At 35.3% G+C, this 19,342-nt stretch overlaps 1 protein-coding gene and 1 long non-coding RNA gene across 7 annotated transcripts in view; one reads left to right on the top strand and one right to left on the bottom strand.

Moving 5' to 3' along the window:
- Positions 1-59: 59 nt before the first annotated feature.
- Positions 60-19,342, bottom strand: part of DMXL1 (Dmx like 1) — a 78,950-nt gene continuing 59,667 nt past the window's right edge. For 4 of the 6 annotated variants that reach the window (XM_021546233.3, XM_021546235.4, XM_085566409.1 and 1 more), the window contains 14 exons: positions 17,617-17,818; positions 16,279-16,396; positions 14,955-15,017; positions 13,042-13,128; positions 12,263-12,384; positions 11,983-12,124; positions 8,117-8,167; positions 7,793-7,853; positions 7,195-7,322; positions 6,937-7,029; positions 6,382-6,473; positions 5,408-5,460; positions 4,111-4,328; positions 60-3,712 (listed from right to left, as the gene is read on the bottom strand). In XM_021546233.3, coding sequence (XP_021401908.2) covers positions 3,488-3,712; positions 4,111-4,328; positions 5,408-5,460; positions 6,382-6,473; positions 6,937-7,029; positions 7,195-7,322; positions 7,793-7,853; positions 8,117-8,167; positions 11,983-12,124; positions 12,263-12,384; positions 13,042-13,128; positions 14,955-15,017; positions 16,279-16,396; positions 17,617-17,818 — 1,655 coding nt within the window. In that variant the 3' untranslated portion in view covers positions 60-3,487. The remainder of the gene's footprint in view (positions 3,713-4,110; positions 4,329-5,407; positions 5,461-6,381; positions 6,474-6,936; positions 7,030-7,194; positions 7,323-7,792; positions 7,854-8,116; positions 8,168-11,982; positions 12,125-12,262; positions 12,385-13,041; positions 13,129-14,954; positions 15,018-16,278; positions 16,397-17,616; positions 17,819-19,342) is intronic. The other 2 variants (XM_021546234.3, XM_021546237.3) reach the window with 1 other exon arrangement.
- The window catches only part of LOC146763761 (uncharacterized), a 29,365-nt gene continuing 23,146 nt past the window's right edge, over positions 13,124-19,342 (top strand). The window contains exon 1 of the long non-coding RNA XR_014951167.1: positions 13,124-15,057. This is a non-coding gene — a long non-coding RNA (uncharacterized LOC146763761). The remainder of the gene's footprint in view (positions 15,058-19,342) is intronic.

The raw sequence follows: 19,342 nt of genomic DNA, 5'->3' as shown, positions 1-19,342 counted from the left end.
AAAAAAAAAAAAAAAAATCATCCATATTTTAGAGCTAGGAATAAGAAACACTATGAAACTTGGTAAATCAATCTCTTTATTTTATAGAAAGTAGTTTGATCAATATGCCGAACCATTACCGATGGTTTTGCTATCATTAGTAAAAATAAACATTTGAAAATAATTACCTTGGAGAATATATAATCTCCAAGCTTATTTCCCCTTAATCACTGTTGCTTTTTTAATAACTATTGCATCTAATCTAACATTGGGTGCTCTTAATAGGAAGGGGGTACCTAGTGCAGGATATCTCCATAGTTTATTTCCTGCAACTGGTTCTGAGGTTCCTAAAATGCAGTAGAACATGTATGACCTCACCCTGCACCACCCTGATGCAGTACAAAATCTGCATTTTTTCCACCTTTCTCCATCAACATCCTGCAATGTCAGCTGTCAGCTGAGAATTTTCTGGTGTAAAGTCACCCAGCAAGCCAGTTTAAGTACCTAGATGGCCAGAGTTTTAACTTCCACAAGTTGCTGAAGTAATCATGAAGAACTTGGATCATGTGTCTAAGGTAACAGAATCAGTTAGCAACACAAGAATGACACACTGACAGTATTATGTACTGCTACAAATACAAACATAAGTCACAGCTCCCATTTAATGATATTTAAAAGGGGCATTATCAACTACAAGCTAAATTATTTTGTCTGGACAAAACAGTATTATTGATTAAGCACTGTCAAAAGCAAATTTTACATTTAATTTGTACACATGGCTACTGTAAGCGCTGGGACCTCTGTAAGCTCTAGTACCCTTAAGTTTGAGTAATTTGCATAGCAACAGGGAAAAAGCATTAATTGCTGGAGGACAAAAGTCAGTGGAAGTTAAGGGCAACAGCCAGAGGATTCTGAGTTCAGTTCTTCTCCAATGACTAGATTCAAAGTTGAGAGTGTCCCTTTAGAAATTTCACATACAACAGAATTTAACTCATTTTTACTCCATCATTACAAGAAAGCTGACAATTTGTCTTACAATAGTTAAACATCAAAGAACAATATGCAAGTGAACAACCGATTTGTAAATGAAATAGCAGCAACATGGAACTGTAGAAAGTTGAGTTTCTGCAGGATTTATTGGAAAGATTATAAAGGTGTGGCAAATACACTGTGATTTTACATAATTTAGTTTCAGGAATAGCTTATGGTAACTATAAACATTATTGAAAATGCCTGGTCAAGGTCAGTAATTTTCTGGTATAAGCCTAAGTTTGCCAGGATTTCTCAAAGTGCAGCTTTATTCAGAAAAATGACAACATTGTATGTCATGGCAAATTGCATTTAAAATCTGCTCAGTTTGCAGATGGTAAGACAGCTTCTTGTGATTGCCAGTACAACAGATTAGAGCTTGAAATATTAAAGCTAATACGATAAAAATATTTAAGGACAAAACATCAAGGACCTAATTATATAATACTGCCATGATTTTTGCACATGTAACTTTGTTAGTTCAGTGAGTGTATAAAACTGACACATTTATATAAAGCAGCTACAAAGTTACAGTTTAAGTTGATTCTAAAGCAGTGTGCTACAGTTTATCCCCCTGATTTCCTTCCACAAGAATAGAAAGTATTAGAAACTCAGCCCTGAGCAGATAATTCATACTCATTGGGCAAGTCTATTTTGTAAGGTGGTGTCACTTTTAGTAACTTTTCTGGTCCATCACAGTACTTAAACTGTTTTGAAATCATGTTCAATTCCAATCTCTAAGTGTTAAGGAAGAACAATTACAATTGAATCACTGAACAGCTGTACCAGTTTGAAATGCTATCACATGCTTCTTCATGGCAAAACATTCACATTCTGTTATTGCACAATTTGAAAATTCAGGTTATGTGCATAAAAACCTTCATAGTGTTTGCACTGCAACTTGCGAAACATACATTTAAAATGACCTTAATACATTTTACAAAATCTTTTTAAACAACTTTATATTCTTAAGATAAAAGCATCCTGAGAATGTTACATAGTTCATTATACAAGCCCTTCATTTCTGCTATGCTTTATTTATCCCCATAGTTCCTAATTTGTCAGCTTTCTTTTACAGTTAATATCTTGGTGCTTTATTTAACAAAATATCTTTTAGCAAAAAGTACACCATTGGCATTCAAGTAATCCAGCCTCACATCTAATTTACAAATTAAACCTTTGTCAACTGTCAAGTAAGGAAAAGCAAACCAAAAGTAAACAAACAGTTTAGCTGACTTAAAAAAAATGGCCTTGTGCATTAATAATTTGGTCAAATATTTAAGTTATGCAGTTAAATATTTTGGCAAAAAAAATCTCTCTACATCGATCCTGCTCAGTTTATTTTCTTTCATCTGACACCAGATGTAAACATAAACATCAAGAAAGAAAGACTGACAGTGCAGAAGTACTTTGCAGTTGAACTACTTTTCTTTTTAAAAGTACTTAGAAAAAACAGAAATAAAAGAATGTAAGTGCTAAGAATGGACTATATTTGGGCTAAATAAAAGTCTTACCAGAAAAAAATGTAAAAATAAATTAGGTTGGGTTTTTCTTTTTTTCACTCTACAGACATCTAAATAAATCTCTGAAGAAATTCTAGCACCATATCCTAAAGCAGTATCTTCCTGTATCTTTTTGATCAAGTCTAAGGCTTCACACATAATCTTGACTATTTTACTAGGAAGATATCCATTCATATTTACATTTTAGTTTTGTAAAGGGAGTGTTCAGGGTTAAAAATACATTTATTTTTAAAAGGTCAGCCTGCCATCCTGATGGCAGTGATTCAAGCTATAGAACAGAAGACAAGTTACAGAACGTCCTTCAGTTTTTTATCTCTAGATGAGAGGAAGGAGATCAGCAAAAGAGGTAAACAGCCTGGATTTCAGGAATGGAGAGAAAAAGTGGTTCATTATATGAATGTCTGCATAACCAGGAATATTTACTCCTGGAGACTTTGTTTCTCTTCTGCACATAGGTATACATTTTTATTGTTGGCTGACTAAACAAATTGAGAAGAGAGACAGTTATGGCTGCCACAGTGAAAAAACATTACCTAAGGTTTCCATCAGGACTGACATACTTTTACAAGTTGGTAAGATGTTGAATATAAGCAGAGGTCATGCCCAGAAGGGTACACTCCAGATGAGAGTGTAATTACCTCAAAAGGAAGAGTAAACCACTTCAGCAACATCTTTATAAATTATAACTATGTAATTTGGAGTCATATTTAGCTTTTATTTTAGGCAATGATCAAAATCTGAAGGACCTTTTAATCTTTAAGGCATTAGTGCATCAGGGACTAAAAGCTCCAGGATATTAATAAATAGGGGGTTGGGGGCAGAAGGGGAGAAAGGAAAAAACCAAAACATCTTTGTATCACAAGCTATCATTGTGCATCTGCATTGTTGGTTAGCTCCAGGAAAAATATTTTCAAGGATGGCAGAAGGGGAATGTTATTCACTGTTCTGAGAAAAACTTAGATCATAAACTTCACATCATTTTTTAACATATCCTTTAAAGGGCTGAATCTATCAGGCAAGATTCTCATCTTTACTGTTCCATCAGCACCACAGGAGAATATGTGATTTGCTGGTCCTGTTTCAATTTGCATTACTCCTGTCCCAATGTTTCTGAAGAGAGACTGTCGAGCATGCTCATTGATGAAAGTGTGAAGAAGATTAAATGCAGACAGACTCCATACCTGGAAAAGCACCAAAACATCAATCTCTTAAAAGGAAAATTACCATGATCTTAAAATAATCAACAGTGAATTGTGTAGAATTGTACTACATTTTGCATTTACTTTTCTGACACTAACTGTAGAAGAAGAATAAGCAGCAATCTGTAAAGACACATTTATAGAATACTAGTACTTATTTACTATAATAAGCAATATAGAGAGAGACACTAAAGTATCACTAATTAAAAGGAGGAATCCATTAAGAAGAGGTTAACACTGACATTTCATAATTAAATACATAAACATGAAAGTCAGAGTTGAGAATGAATGCAGTATATATGACATCTGATTGTTCCACACCTGTACAAGATTCCTTCTGAATGTACACAGTACTTCTGCTACCTCCCCCTCATGAATACCTTTATGTTGCCTTCAGCAGATCCTGTGACAAAATACTCTTCTGTAGGATCAACAGCAATTGCTTTGACTGGAGAATCATGACTCTGGAGTAACTGCTGCTGCTGCTTTAGGCGAAGATCAATTATACAGGTAAAGCCTTTTCTGCCTCCAGATATCAACAGCTGGTGTTTTGGAGCATATGCTAGCACAGTTGCTCCACTATCATGACAGATAAAAGCTGAAAGCCAAAGGAAAGTAATTCTAATAAAACACTATACTAACTCATATTTTCCATCAGCCTCTAGTTCAAGACAGTAGCAACAGTGACTTTGATGCTGTATTCCAGTTGACCACAACTAGCCTACTTATTGCAATACCAATTTACATGTAAACCCAAGTTCCCATCAGACATTTTAAAGCTGCCATATTCTCAAATTAAGCAATTAAAATCTGTATTAACAAAAAATTGTACTTATTTTTATCCCTGTGTAACCACAAACTATTGATCCTTGACCAGAAACACATTATTTTAATAATCTACTACTAAAGTAACATATTTGTTATTTTAAGTAATATAATTTGGTTTTTCAAGTCATATAATGACCATCAGAAATTCTTCCTAAACTACTTGCACAAATATCTTGCAAGTTTCCATTGGTCATTTTACTGCTAATTTGTTTCTTCTTACATTTGTTTGGATATGTCCACTCCCCTAAAGGAGTAAAAAAAAAAATGAAAACTACAATTATCAAAATACAGCTTGGTATGCTGTATTTTTAGTTCAAAGGGCTTATGAATTTACATTTAGAAATTCCATATGTCTCTCACATACATTCAGGCATTCACCATACTTTAAGTACAAGGAGTTCACAACTCTCCGATCTTAATTCCATATTTCAGATATTGAAATGCATTTCTTGTATTAGTTGCAACAAATAAAACTAATGAAACAGAGCTAAATAATTTTTGCACCCCCAAAATCCTACTTAGAGGAATAACTGTTCTGAAGCAGAAGCTGCCCAGAGCCTTTTAAAAAGGAAAAGAAATGTCTGGCTTGCACTTGCGGTCCAAGGACAGAAGGCATGCAAAGGAAGGGGGGCTCATGTCCATGAAATCAATCATCCATATAGAACACCAGGTAATTTCTGAAGAATCTGGTTTTATCCTGCCGCTGGTGCACTCACACAGAACGGTGAAAGATGTTTTACTGTCAATGTTAAAATTACTTCCTTAAGTAATCTTCTTTCATAAAGATATACCCAAAAATACACTTTTTAATACTATGGTCAAACATTTTGGTTGCTGTATTTTACTTACCATGCACCAAGCTGTTTGTAGGAGAAACCAGAGTATCCCAAAGACAAATATTTCTGTAGAAAAAAACATGGCTTAAATCAGCAACAGATATTCTAAGGTATTTTGAACTCCTGAAAAGCCACCTGTACCTCAAAAAGGTTGTTTCAGGCATAAAGCACTGCAAATAGAATCGATGATATCTGAGCAGACCCCAAATTACTTCCATAGTTTATCATATACTGCAAGGACATGCCATCTACATTAAGTATTTTACAACTGGCTATCTCCATAAAGCATTAATGTTAACTATCTTCTGTAGCTTAGCAGGTTTTGGTATTTTTTGATCAATACTTACTTATGAAAACAAATGAGAAATGAAGAGCTACACAAATTCTCTAGAGCTATGCAAATTCCCCAGAGCTATAAAATAATTTACAACAGGTTCAAGTGCATAGAACAGAACAGAATATTTCAGCTGGATGGGGCCAAGAAGGATCATGTAATCCACCCACTTGGCACCTTCAGGGCTGACCAGAAGTTAAAGCATGTTATTAAGGGCATTGTCGAAATGCCTCAAACTCTGACAGACTTTGGGGATTGACCTCAAGGAAGCCTTTTCCAGTGTCTGAACCTCTTGGTAATAAAATGTTTCTTGATGTCCAATCTCATGCCAGACCTTCCCTGGAACAGCTTTAAATCATTCCCACACACCCCTCACTGAATTCCCAGCTAAATCACTCAGGACCTCTCTTTCTACTTCTCCTCTTCATAGGAAACATGAGCAGGATATTTGTGCTTCCTCATGAAAGCTCTCTTAATAGGCACGTCAATTTAGCTGCAAACATTGCTTCTGTCCCTCTCCCACCAAGAAAGAAATCAAGCAGAAGTACTCTTAAACTGCTTAAGATGAATCATAAAAAAAACCCACAAAGTGGGGGAAAGGAGAGAAAATATGGCACCACTTCACTTTTATGAATTACCACAACAGATCTTACCTGTTGTCAGAAGAAAATCCTGCTGTAGCTATCAAAGATGATGAACTGATGAAAACAAAGTCATTGGCTGTTTTGTTATGACATTGCCATGTCTGAAAAATTGCAGTTTTAAATTATTAATTAAAAAATAATCTATTTTGTGAAAACAGGTAATATTAAACTTCCTTGAGAAGAAAAGGTATTTAATAAGAAATTTAAAGAACATAGGATACAAAGGTATTGGTATGCCTATAAGATTCTTAATTTTTCATGGAAATATACTCTGCAGCCCTATGTAACTATCCATTAATTGACAAGTGACCATTATTGACAAGTCTCAATGAATATTAAAGTTATTTCAGATCTCATGTTACATTTTCCACTCTCCACTTAACAAGTTTTATTAGAGTGTAAGAATTTGTCATACAGACCACAGGATGGTAGCAATACATAACTTAATCTTGATTAATACTGGTTAACATCACAATCCTTAACCTCTCCTAGCTATTCTGAATGGAGAAAGAAGTTAGGGAACACAATGCAAGTTTATGGAAACTAATTTATCATTCAGCTTACCAAATATGGCTTAGGTGAAGTTCCAGTAAGTGGACAACATTTCCAGTTTGTCTGATATAGACTTATATATCCATCAGCATCAACAATTCCAAACTGAAAATATACAGAAATAGTAAATACATAAGTATGTACTGCAGAGAAAACCCCCACAATTTTGAAAAAATACTTTAAATTACAAACATGTGATGCTTCTGCTAATTTGCAAGTATTCTGGGGGAGGGGAGAAGAGAAGGCTTACAGAAGCATTTTGTCAGTTACCTTATTTCCTTGGTAATTGAATCGCATTCGAGTTACCCTTGAGTTGCCACCAGATCGAAAACATGTGATCTGCTGCGCATGACCCCATTCAAACATTCTTACACTTCCATCCTGAGCACCTGTCAGGTCTGCAACAGAAAATATTGATGTGACCTTTCACAAGAGTTGTAGCTTTTATGATTTAAAGAAAACTCATACTATCTCAAAACAACTAGTGCCAAAATTATGCCATAGTATCTATCTTGGTGTAGGAGCACACATCAAAGTCATGTTGCTCGTTATTTGAAGATTTGTATTTAGATGCTCTGAAATATGAAAATATGTACTTGGAGATAATAACACATTTTTTTCTACTATCATTTTAGTCACAAATAAGAGAGAAATACAGTACTTTTTGCCTTTTCTAAAGGCTATTCTACATCTCCAATATTGTTTTTTAAAATGAAAAATAGTTTCAGGAAGTATGGCTTATAAAGAACTTTCAAAATATAATAGGTTGTTGTTCTAGTATAAAATAGCAACACACTAAGAAACAGATGAGTAAGAAATATATAATCTTTTGATAACCTTTCTGTTTTTTATAAGAACCTGAACTTACAATATGGCAGTGTTGGATGAGAAGCCATTCTTCTGACATTATTAATAGCTTTCTTGAGCATCTGTTCAACATACAAAAAAAACAGTATTACTGAACAAAAAGTTATCAAACTAGAGAATAATTAGTGAATGCAGATGGTTGTTTCCTACCAAAATTCCTGTGAAAACAAGTACAGGGTTTAAAGATTCAGACAGAAATCTGTGTCTTCCACGATTAATGTAGATGTTAAAACTTTAGCAAGTTTATACATCTAGATAAATATTAAACTTTTGCTTCAGAAATGTATGGCTCCAAATATAAACACTCCTTAGACTGCAGTCTTACCTCTTTTCTTGCCAATTCCTTTCTGATTCCATTAAATTTATTGGAATATTCCTGAATATTGTAAGATAAGCAAGAGAAAGGCAGAAGCATGTAAAGAAAGAGGTAAACAAACTTTAACAGAAGGAAAAAATAGGAAGGAATATATCTATTTTCAATCCTAGTTAACTTACTGCCATTGATTGAAAAGTGGCTATTTGTGACCATCCAGAATAAGCAATACACCATGTAACTGGTATAAAATAAGTAAATAAATAAAAAATTCTTCAAATATATTTATAATTTTGCAAATACAGGTCCAATGAACTTTCAGTAGCATGTTTGTTCCTAAGTTCCAAAATCTGCTTTGAGCTAGGCATATCACCCAATTTTTTTTTCCTCTTATTTTATTAATTCCTACTGGGAAGAATTCAATGTACAAAGAGGACTGGAGACATTAGACAATTATATTTAAACCCCATCTATTTAAATAATATGTTCAAAACACAAAAGGAAAAAGAGCAAGATTTTTTTTTTTTTAATCAATGAAATACATCTGTGCCTGTGTTGTCTCTTCCTTTCTTTTCTTTCTCCTAATGTATGTTAAAGTTTAGTTTTCATTAGTTTACTCCCCAATAACTCTCAAAAGTATCTGACTTCTTTGAGGACTCTCCTCAGAGAATTGTTGGATTTGGTTTGCTCATGCATGTATTATCTACCTCAACATTTGAGAAGGGCAAGATATGTATTTATGGCAGGTGTTAACTTCAAATAAGAGCACATATGAAATTTTGCTGCCAGGGCACTCATCTTCAACACAGCAGCTTATCCCTTACCACCCACCAACAGCAAGCTGGCACTGACCCACTTTCAGATAAATGTTTAGGTCAGAAAAGACCTTTAACATCACTGAATCCAACTGTGACTTTCAACTGCTGTAGATTTTGTAGTGTATTTTAATGCTGCTTTATCATGGGGCAGTAGATAGTGATGAGGTATTTCAATTATGCTATTCATCCCAAGCCTCCAAATTTATCAGGGTGTCAACTGGAAGGAGGCAGAAATTATATATTTTCATGTGTTTCATATTCCTAAATACGATCAATAGAGTTTAAAAGAAACATCTTCTGAACTATCAGTTTGCAAACAAAAATGAGGAAAAGTACTCAAAAAGGAAATAATTTACTTTCCTGTAAAAATTTCCCTGGGTTTGGAGTTGTGTAATAACCGCAATCCTCTTAATTACATTTTGGAAGCAGATTTATATCTTTCAATTCTCAAAGTTTTATCACTGTTGAAGAGAAAGCCTTGTGCCCCTCAGTTATTCAAGTTAATTCCAAAACACTTTCTAAAGATAAAATATGTGATAGTGAAATATGTATTTCCCTTTCTTTTTCTCTAAGTACTTTGAATGTCAAGGAAAAAGCCAAATGGTTTGGTGAAACTATATATACATTTTAAAATTCAGGGCAACAGAGAATGACATTCTTCAAACATTTACAGAGTAGCATGCACTTATAATTGCAACTAAACAACTAAACTCACAACTTCTCTTCTGTATATAAATGGAATAACAATAATTCATGGTCACTCTATTTCTTCACTAAAATGGAGGGCTGCATTAAGTTTTACAGCTACTAACTTCTACCCAGAAGTTAACCGAAGTCATCGTACTCCATTCAACAGATAAGCATGCATCATGATCTCCTAACCCCTGCTGGATTATGCTTTGGAAAAATGCAAATTTACAGAAATGTGCCTTTGAAGGGCTACACTAACAGAACTCTTTGGTACAGTTTCTCCAAGTTAGAAGAGAAGTATAATTATAAAATGCAAATACTTCCATTATTAATGTAACTGACATTTGACACTGTTAGCTCTCAGTTTGCCCTTAGAACAGCTGATGGCTAGAACACTGGTTGCTTTACTGGACAGTTGGGTGCTTTGTGCCTTAGTGTACATTAAGACTGAAAATTAAAAATGCACTTTTAACCTTTTAATTCCAGCCCACTCATTGTTAAACTGTTAAATTGTGGTATCAGTTACACTGACTTGTATGACAAGCTGTTGGTAATACTGCCTGTGTTTCAGAACTGTAGGTACAAACTATTTCCTTCAGCATTGTCTTACAAACACCTCCTGTAAGAACTGTGTAAACAGACTGTGCTGAAGTGTCAGGCCTTCCTTACCTTCTATGAGCTGTGTAACAGGGAACAGGGAAGAATGACAGAAAAAACATAGAGCTAATAAAATTTTTAACTGCCTGAGTGTCCCTTGCTGATGAAAGTGAAGCAAAGAATGAGATTGAAAAGCCAGTAGTGGTACAAAACAGCGGGCTACAACTACTAAATGGGCTGCACTTTATGGAAAAGCAAAGATGACATCAAGAATCAGTAGTATCTGAAGGAACAAAGTAGCAAATAGTAGCAAAGGAAAGGTCTTAGGGAAGCTGCTTTTCGTCCAGGCTCCAGTTCTTCCATAGCAACACTATTTCCTCTGGAGATTCCCTATTTTTTCCTTCATTTACTTTGTCCTTCATTAGGTACTTCTGTCTTCCCTCCCTACTGAGGTGCTGTTCTATGCTGTGGCGGGTTGTCGGCCACAGTCAAGCAATATGCCAGACAAAATTCAGATCCAAAGTTTAACAGCAGAAGCTTTCAATACAAGCATAGCCAAATATATTTGGGAAGAAAGTTTTACAGCATGCAAAATAAAAGGCCATGTAAATACCATTTGCATTAACATATTACACAATTACTTAAGGCTGAGAAATACACAAACACAAAAATTCTGTATGTACTTATATATATATTTATAAAATGAAAGTGAGAAGAGAAAGTGGCAAAGGCATTCATGAATACTTGCACAAGAGACCTTATGGTAATAGCAGAGCTGCAACACTGGCACCTAGGATCAGTAGTTCCTAAAGTGAAGGCAGAGGTGTAGGTACTGGCACAATACCCACTTCTATATGTGGAAAACATTATCAATCTTATAATGCTTATTCCTTATTTACTCCTCCTATTTGGTCAGCTATTTTCAAGTCAACAACAATACTAATTAACATATGGTAACTTAATTTTGCCACCAGTTATAAACTTGTTTTGAATTGTTAAATGACACCACATACAGTCAAGTCTCAAGACTTAATGCATTTGGTTATTTAGGAAAACTCTACTTTCTGCATTCCATGAGCAGAAGAACTGAGATACTGGGGTCTTGTACAACCATCTCAGTCTGCTTAAGTGTCTCCAAATGAGCATCTCTGTCAGCTGATCAACAGATCTGCATCTCTGCTCCACAGGAACTAAGATAAGAATGTCAACAGCCAGGCTACAATTATCATTTGAGCAGAATTAAATCTAACCTAATGGCCTTTCGCTCAGGGCCAAGCTTCATTCCAGACACAAGATCTGTTTCTGAAGCTCAGAATGAAGATGAAGATTATGCTTAAAATAAAATCTACCACAAAATTTCATGTAAATATTTCTACCAAATCCTTATGAATTTATATTCCAAAACCTGCTAGATACATGCTTTTTATATAGACCATTTGGCTTCAAGTCATTAAAGAAGAATTCATAATCTAACTTCTTACCCAAATCCTGATTCTTTGCTTTTAGATAATGCTTTTAAAAAAAGCATATATCACTTGACTGAAAACTTTTCCTGTTTAGTTGTCCCTTAAATTCTGTGCCGTATTTTAACCTATTAATTGTTACAAATAAAATCCAGCTTGCCTCAGTTACACAGAAAGGTTATATTTAGTTATATAAAAGTGATATATATTTAGGTTATATTCTACTGCAAAATATAACAAACAAGATTGAACAGATAATAGGAGGGAAGTAGATAGAATACATAAAGCTAATCTTTGACAAGTGACTTACCACAGATGCACCCCTGCCAGTTTGTGTACTACCAAGCCAAGGCATATTGATAGGTGTGCCAGGATTACTGTGAGTATAAGGAGTGCTTCCCTGAACATTTACAAGATCATCACGAGCATGTATAACTAGGAAATCATCAGCCCTAGAAATTAAGATAACATTTCAAATTAAGATTCAGAACAGCAACAGTAACAGCGACAGTAACAGCAACAGTAAATACCATGTTTTGTTACTCTGATAAGCACAGTCAAGTGTGATATTGAAAACAAAGAACATATACCCTTTATTTTCTATTTCCATATCATCATCGACCCAGGTGTAAATTTGCGTAGCTAAAATTGCAGAAACATCCAATTCTTGAATATCATGACTTGATGCTATTGCAATGCAGTTCCGATTTGCCTGAAAAAATAGCATAGAGAAAGACTGATGCAAATGGAAACCCTAAAAATGGACTTATTCAATTTTTTTCTGGTTATGGTACTGTTGCTCTCAAAAATGTACACTTAATTTACAACCTCCAAACATTTATATCTACAAATCTATGTATATTTATACCTGACATTTCCCTTTCTAAACTTATTTGCATCAGGGATAGTATCATCCACTATCTGCATCTTGTACCTCTCAAGCAGCTCAATTATCTCCTTGCTTTTCTCAGAGGATAAGCAATAGGCAACTATACTACAAGACTTGCAAGCAGGCTCCCCTCCTCCAGTTCTGAAGGGTTACATAGCTGAACGGAGAAGAAAAGATTACTTCCTGTTTGATAGAAAAGGACAAATACTCCTACACACAAGCCTAAAAAAAAGTAGAAGTCACCTCTCCCTTCAATCAATCCACTGCACAATAGAAAAAGAAAAATTTGTAGTAGAACTTCATGTTCATGAAAAGGTAATTTTGAAGTGCTTTACAGAAGGACCACTAAAAGTTGTAGCTGCTAAAAACTTTTGCTAGCCAGCAGGATGGCTAGCAAAGCCTATTTCAGCCAGTCACAATGTGCCTATGTATCAGGTGGAAAACATGGCAATTAGATTATTCTACCTCCTTTATACTCACCTTATTGACTGCAAAAGCAGTAATGATGTCTGACTCTTTATGGATTATTCTTGCCTTGCCACCAGGGTATCCCAGATTTGTTTCTATCTGTATTTAAAAAACAAAGCATAGTTAAATGCCAACTTCCATGCAGTACCACTTTTTATGGAAAGTACAGAGACCAAAGAACATTACGTATGAAATTTTTTCTCCTTAATTTTAATTCAAAGAAAACTCAACAAACATAGCCTGTAACAATTTTCGTAAACCTGGTTTGTGTAATAACATAGCTTCCCATGCCATGTTAAGATTATTACAGCAACAGAGAAAAGTAATTTGTCATACAAGCTACAGTACCGTGTTCATTTTTCAAGTTTTTCAGGGGTGCTGAAAACCAGTAAGGCTACATGCAGCACACTGTTGATTTTGAATGTTGACCGTTTTGCTCTCAAAAAAGTTTCCTAAGACTATGATTGCTCTTAGCAAACACCTTTTGCCACTGAAATTGATGAAATAGTTCAAAAGAAGGTGCAGGCAAGCTCTTAAACATGAAAATGAATTTGAACTTCATCAGTGCATCTAATCACAATTATTGCAATTATATAAATCTGGAATCCTGTACATGTCAGAACAACAAACCTTTTGCTATCACTTTTTCTCCTCCATGTGATTTAATGCTGGATTTGAATATTGTCTATAATTTTGTATTTTAAAAATGCAATCAGGTACATGCCAGCACACAACAAAACTCTAAACTTTACCAGCACTGTAGCAGTCCTTCTCAAAATTAAAGAACTCAGCACCAAAATAATTAAATTGATAGGTTACTGACATAGACTGTTACAAAATAATTTTACAGTAAAAACAATAACACTGCCAAATTAATGGTGACCTAAGAATTCAAACCTGAGTTACAAATGTAATATTTAATTAAAAAAAAACTCTAAAGAATTGTCAGAACTATTTCCAGCCTCTCATCTTCAAATTCTTAATTTTCTGTGCTTTAAAAGATCTAAACAACAATATTTTACTTGAAAAACAGTATTATTTTTCTGTCAAATAATTGAAAAAGGTCTTTTACAAAGTCTAAAACAACAGTTGTTACAGACCAAGAAGTAGAATATATTTTTTAAAGTTAAAATAAAATTGATACTTCACTGATTTTATGTATATAACATTGGACAAAACTGCAATAGCAAACAGACACAAAACCATGATTTGTGTCTTATGATGAACCAACCTGCGTGAAATTAAAATTATTTTTTCTCCAGCCAGTTTCAAATACCTACTTGCTAATACTCCATTATCACATAGTTAATATTAATAACATAGGCCAAGCCACAGAGTGCTCACATTTCTGTCTTCACACTAGTTTTGTAAAAGAAAGGAATATGGTATTAATTTGAGTACCTAGCCATAGTATTCTACCTTTTTAGTATGTCACACCAATCTTTTAAGACAGTTGCAAAAATACTGTTATATGGGTTGATTTATCACCATTTTTAAAATAAGGCTTAGTGAAAGCTTTCAGTAGCAAACTCCTATCATGCTAATGAACTGCTCTAAGTGCAGCTCACCACCTTCACTTAAAAGCAGCTATGGTAGCTCATACTGATCAAAAGTTGTGTATGTATTGTGTATCATACTTCTACTGAATTTTTGTCGCTTGGGCAAATCTCAGCTCTTCACTCGGCCAAGATACAGAAGTTGATAATAGCTATTGTTTGTACCTAGTTGATGCAGCTAAGATAATTAACTTTCACATAAAACTCTGAAACAGTTTAATTCAATCCCTTGCAAGGATTTTTAAAATTTTTACGTTTGTTTGCTATGCGAGCAAAGTCTTTTGTTTAAAGTGAAATCAGCACTATTGAGACAAAAAGAATTTCGTAACTGTGCTAGCTCTAATAAATTTGAGAATGATTACTGTGTACCTTATTGATGACAGGCTCCTCCACCACAGAATTTTTCATGGTTTCATTGTGCTCCTCTAGTGACTTCACCAATGAAAGAAACACCACAGAACAGAGCATAAAGGTAAGACATAAAATGCATGGTATCAAGAAAATCCTCAATTCCATGTTGCTTACTCCAACACAGGAAAACTGAAACACAACAGCATGGCTGCACACACATGAGCATAATTTATATAGTAAGAATAATTAACAAATTCTAAACTCTGTTTTCTGTACAGAATACACTGATTTACCTACTCTGCACTGTAAGCACACCTAATCCATCCCAAAAGCCAAATTTCTTGAAATATAAACAATCTACACTGACATTTTATCAGCAACAAGATAGAAAATAAAGCCAATTACTCTATGTGCAGCTGTGAGTCTACCTTGAAACATATAAAACACATCTAAAATTTTCCAAAATATCTATCCATACAGCATAACATGGCTGTGTTATGATCCTTTTAATGGCAAAAAGGAACAATTTGCCTTCTAACTGCACTCTGTAGTGAACACAATTAGCCAACATCACCCAAACAAGCTAATATTCCAGCTGTGAGAGGACAAAGGTTAGGTCATGCAGAACTCTCTGCTGCCACAGCTTTACTATTCATGAATATTCTTTCTCCTACATATTTAGTTTGTTCACATCTGCTTATTTCTCCTCCATTTCTGCTATGCTACAGTTTTTCTGTTATACCAGGAATTCTTTCAAAATTAAGAGCGTGGGTAAGTAAGAAAAATAAGTAAAGTGAGAGACAAAAATCCTAAAGCTCATTACAGAACCAAAATTCAAAACCATTTAACTGCATCTGGAACAGGACTCAAACTAGACACTGTGACAAATAATCAGGGACAGAAATAGTAATTGTTGCATGAGCACTTCTCTTATTAAAAGTGAATCATAATATGGTAGATCATGACCAGTGGATAAAGGCCAGGATGAGTATGGTAGGGACAAACTAAAACTTCATTACTTTGACTCATTAGATTACTGGTTTTAATCTTGGAAATGGTCCATTTTGTCCTTCTTTTGAGGCAGCTTTTATATTGATCTTAAAGAAGAGACTGACTGTAGCAACATTGTGCTAGTTGTCATTTTACAGTCAAAGTCTGATTATTTTTGTATTTTATGAAACAATGGACAAGTGTTTTTTTGTATGAAGTACTGTAGATTTGGAGTTGTTGACAAGTACATTAACCCTTCATGCATCAGAAGTAAACAAGCCAGCCAAGTAACTTAAATGACAGCTGACAGATTGACCTGCAATATTTTCTACATTTTATATATCATACCAACCTCATTTAGGCATCGCTTTTTTGTAAAAATATTTCTGATAAAAGTTTCCTGGACTTCTTCCTGTTTGACCAAGTACTGCCAGAGCCTCTTCACAGACAGTGCAACATGACTGCCAGATCTACAGAACAAAGTTGAATAAATACATCATGCTCATACTTATACAAGAGTGTAGTATTTTATATTCTTTCTAATCAAACTATAGTTAGAAGAAATGCTGAAGCAAAACTACAGAGCTATAGACAGTATACTAAGACCAATCTGGAAGAACTTTAATACCCTCTTCCTGAAAACCTACACGTGAGAGGAGGTGCAAAAGGATGAACAAACAGAATATGTAGAATCTTATCCTTCTATCTTGGGACAAGTAAGAAAATCTCTTTAAGAGATTACACAACAGAAAGAGCAGCATACAGATTATTTATTAGTTCAACTCATTCTTTACAGTGTGAATAATTTCTGTTAAGTCCCAAAGAGTGGTCCTTTCACATGGACAATGAATGACTAACACTTCCTGCTAGAAACACATCAGCTGTGTAACTTCACTGAAACACCCATGATTTTTTATAACAAAATTGGAAGACTTGTAGAATCAGATCAGAACTCAAATGTTTATGTTTATCCCTAGAAATGGCACACTCAAGCAAAAATTACAGATACCAATATAACTGCTATATATAGCTGCTTAAGACAAGACAAAATCCATCAAACTCTAAATTGCTTTAAATCATAATTTTAAAATAATGTCAGAGAGCACATACATGTTAAACTGGTCCCTTTTAATCAACCTGAATTACTGGAAGTGTGACCATGACAAAATATTTTACAATAAAAACCCAGACTCTCTGTATTCTGAAATCTACAAGTGACGGTAACATTAAAAAGGCAGAAATCTATTTTCTGGCTGAACATGCAACTATGTTAAGTCATACCTATGCAAATATAGTAAAAAAAAGTATTTCTTCTCTGAATTTAGGTAACAATACTGATAAAGATGTGAGGTAATTTTTTTACATCTAAAGGTGGGATAATTATGTAATTCACTGTCACTAATCCATAATTATTTCTCAAGGTGAATGTTTTATTCTTTATTTTATTGTCAAGCATACTTTTTCCGGAGACACTCAAAATCTATGTTAAGTTTAAGCAGAAGAATTTTTAAAAATTAGAAACTGTGCTACATTTTTCCTGATCTTGTTTTGAATCAGAGATGCACAAAATCTGACATGTACCCTTCAATTCACATAGCTATTGAAGTTGCAATCTATCACATGCACTAACAACCTAACACTTGATTTATATCAAAGATATTACAGTAGTGTTTACAGAAATCAGACTCACCTGAAAGGAGTGTTTGTAGGCTCAAGTAAAGTTTTGTGGCGGAGCAACGCAGGACCAGCAGCTAGGGCATCTTCAGAAGCATGAACTGAAATATAATGTTGAGGTGGACCTCCATACAGCTCAAGACGCCGGAGAAGAACTTGCTCCCAGCGCTGTAAAGTTTTCAAAACTGCATGGCATATTGGGGAGCTAACTGGAAGCTCTAGAAAGACAAGTAAATAATAATAAACCCCCTCCCCTTTCTGTTATAATCTTGATAAAGAGAATTCCAGGAGGTGAAGGTTGAGGTGTATTTCAAATGTCTCTACAAGTAAGCTTTGTTCAAACCTCAAGTCAGTATTTGCAAGTGTAAGAAGATGAACTGCTTAGTGCTATTTTTGCTAAAAAAAGGAACCGATTTCTCTAATATTGGAGAGATGATATCATGGAGTGGATCATTATGAAACAGATCCTCCTGGAAGATATCAAGGTACATGAATGACAAGCAGGTGAAAAGAGAAAGCTGACACACCTTCATAAAGGGCAAATTGTGCCAAACTAAATCTATTAGTGGCATTCTGTTGTGAACTGACTGTGGTGGAGGGCAAGGAAAGAGCAACTGATGTCCTCTACTTTTAACTTCTGTAAGGCCTCTGACACAACATAGCAAAAAGGATGGACTGTCTGACAGCTAAGGAACTGGTTGAATGACATCATCCAAAAAGTTACATTCAATGGTTCAACATCCAAATGGAGATCAGTAACAAGACATCCCTCAGGGATGCATGCTGAGATTGGTACTGTTCCATCTCTCCAATAATGACACAGACAGGGGTAGTGAGAGGCACCTGCAGGCAGCTGGCAGAGAGCACCAAGGTGAGCAGTGCAGCAGAGTTCCTGCAGGGAAGGGATGCTACCCACAGAGACCCTGGCAGGCCTGAGGAGTGGGCCCATGTGACCCTCACAAGCTTCAGCAAGGACAAGTGCACCTGGGTCAGGGCAATCACCAGTACCAAAACTGAGTGATGAACAGACTGAGAGCAGCCCTCTGGAGAAGGACTTAGGGATACCAGTGGATGAAAAATTTGGCATGATTTGGCTCACACACCAGAAAGCCCACTGCATACTGGGCTGCATCAAAAGAGCAGCCAGTAGGGTCAGGGAGGGAATTTGGCCCCTCCAAATTATGCTTGTGACACTCTACCTGGGATACCATATCCACGTACAGACACCCCTCTACAGGAATGAGAGGAACCTTTAGAGAGGATCCAAAGAAGGGTGTCAAAAACAGGTCAGAGGGCTGAAACGCCTCTCCTGCGAAGACAGGCTGAGAGTGCTGCGGTTGTTCAGCCTGGACTGGAGAAGGCTCCAGGGACATAATACAGCAGCCTTTCAATACTAAAATTAGACTTACAGGAAAAACATAAAGAGACTCTTTACCAAGGCCTGCAGTGATAGGGGAAGGAGTAATGTTTTTATACCAAGCAAGTAGATTTTGATCAGATAAAAGAAAGATATTATTATGATGAGAGTGGTGAGACACTGGAACTGGTTGCCAGAGAGGTTGTGGAAGCCCCTGATGTGGAAGGTCATGTCAGGTGATGCTTTGAGCAACACCACCTAGTAAAAGATGCCCCTGTCCACAATGTGGTTGGCTGGGTTGCACCTAGATGACCTTTAAAGATCTCTTCCAAAACCTAACCATTCTATGAGTCTATGAAACAAGGAGTAGGACTTCAACTCAATT

This window comes from Lonchura striata, chromosome Z, assembly GCF_050655825.1.
Source record: "Lonchura striata isolate lonStrDom1 chromosome Z, ASM5065582v1, whole genome shotgun sequence".
NCBI lineage: Eukaryota > Metazoa > Chordata > Aves > Passeriformes > Estrildidae > Lonchura > Lonchura striata.
The sequence above is the reverse complement of the archived record's forward strand: the minus strand, read 5'-3'. Positions and strand labels throughout refer to the sequence as shown.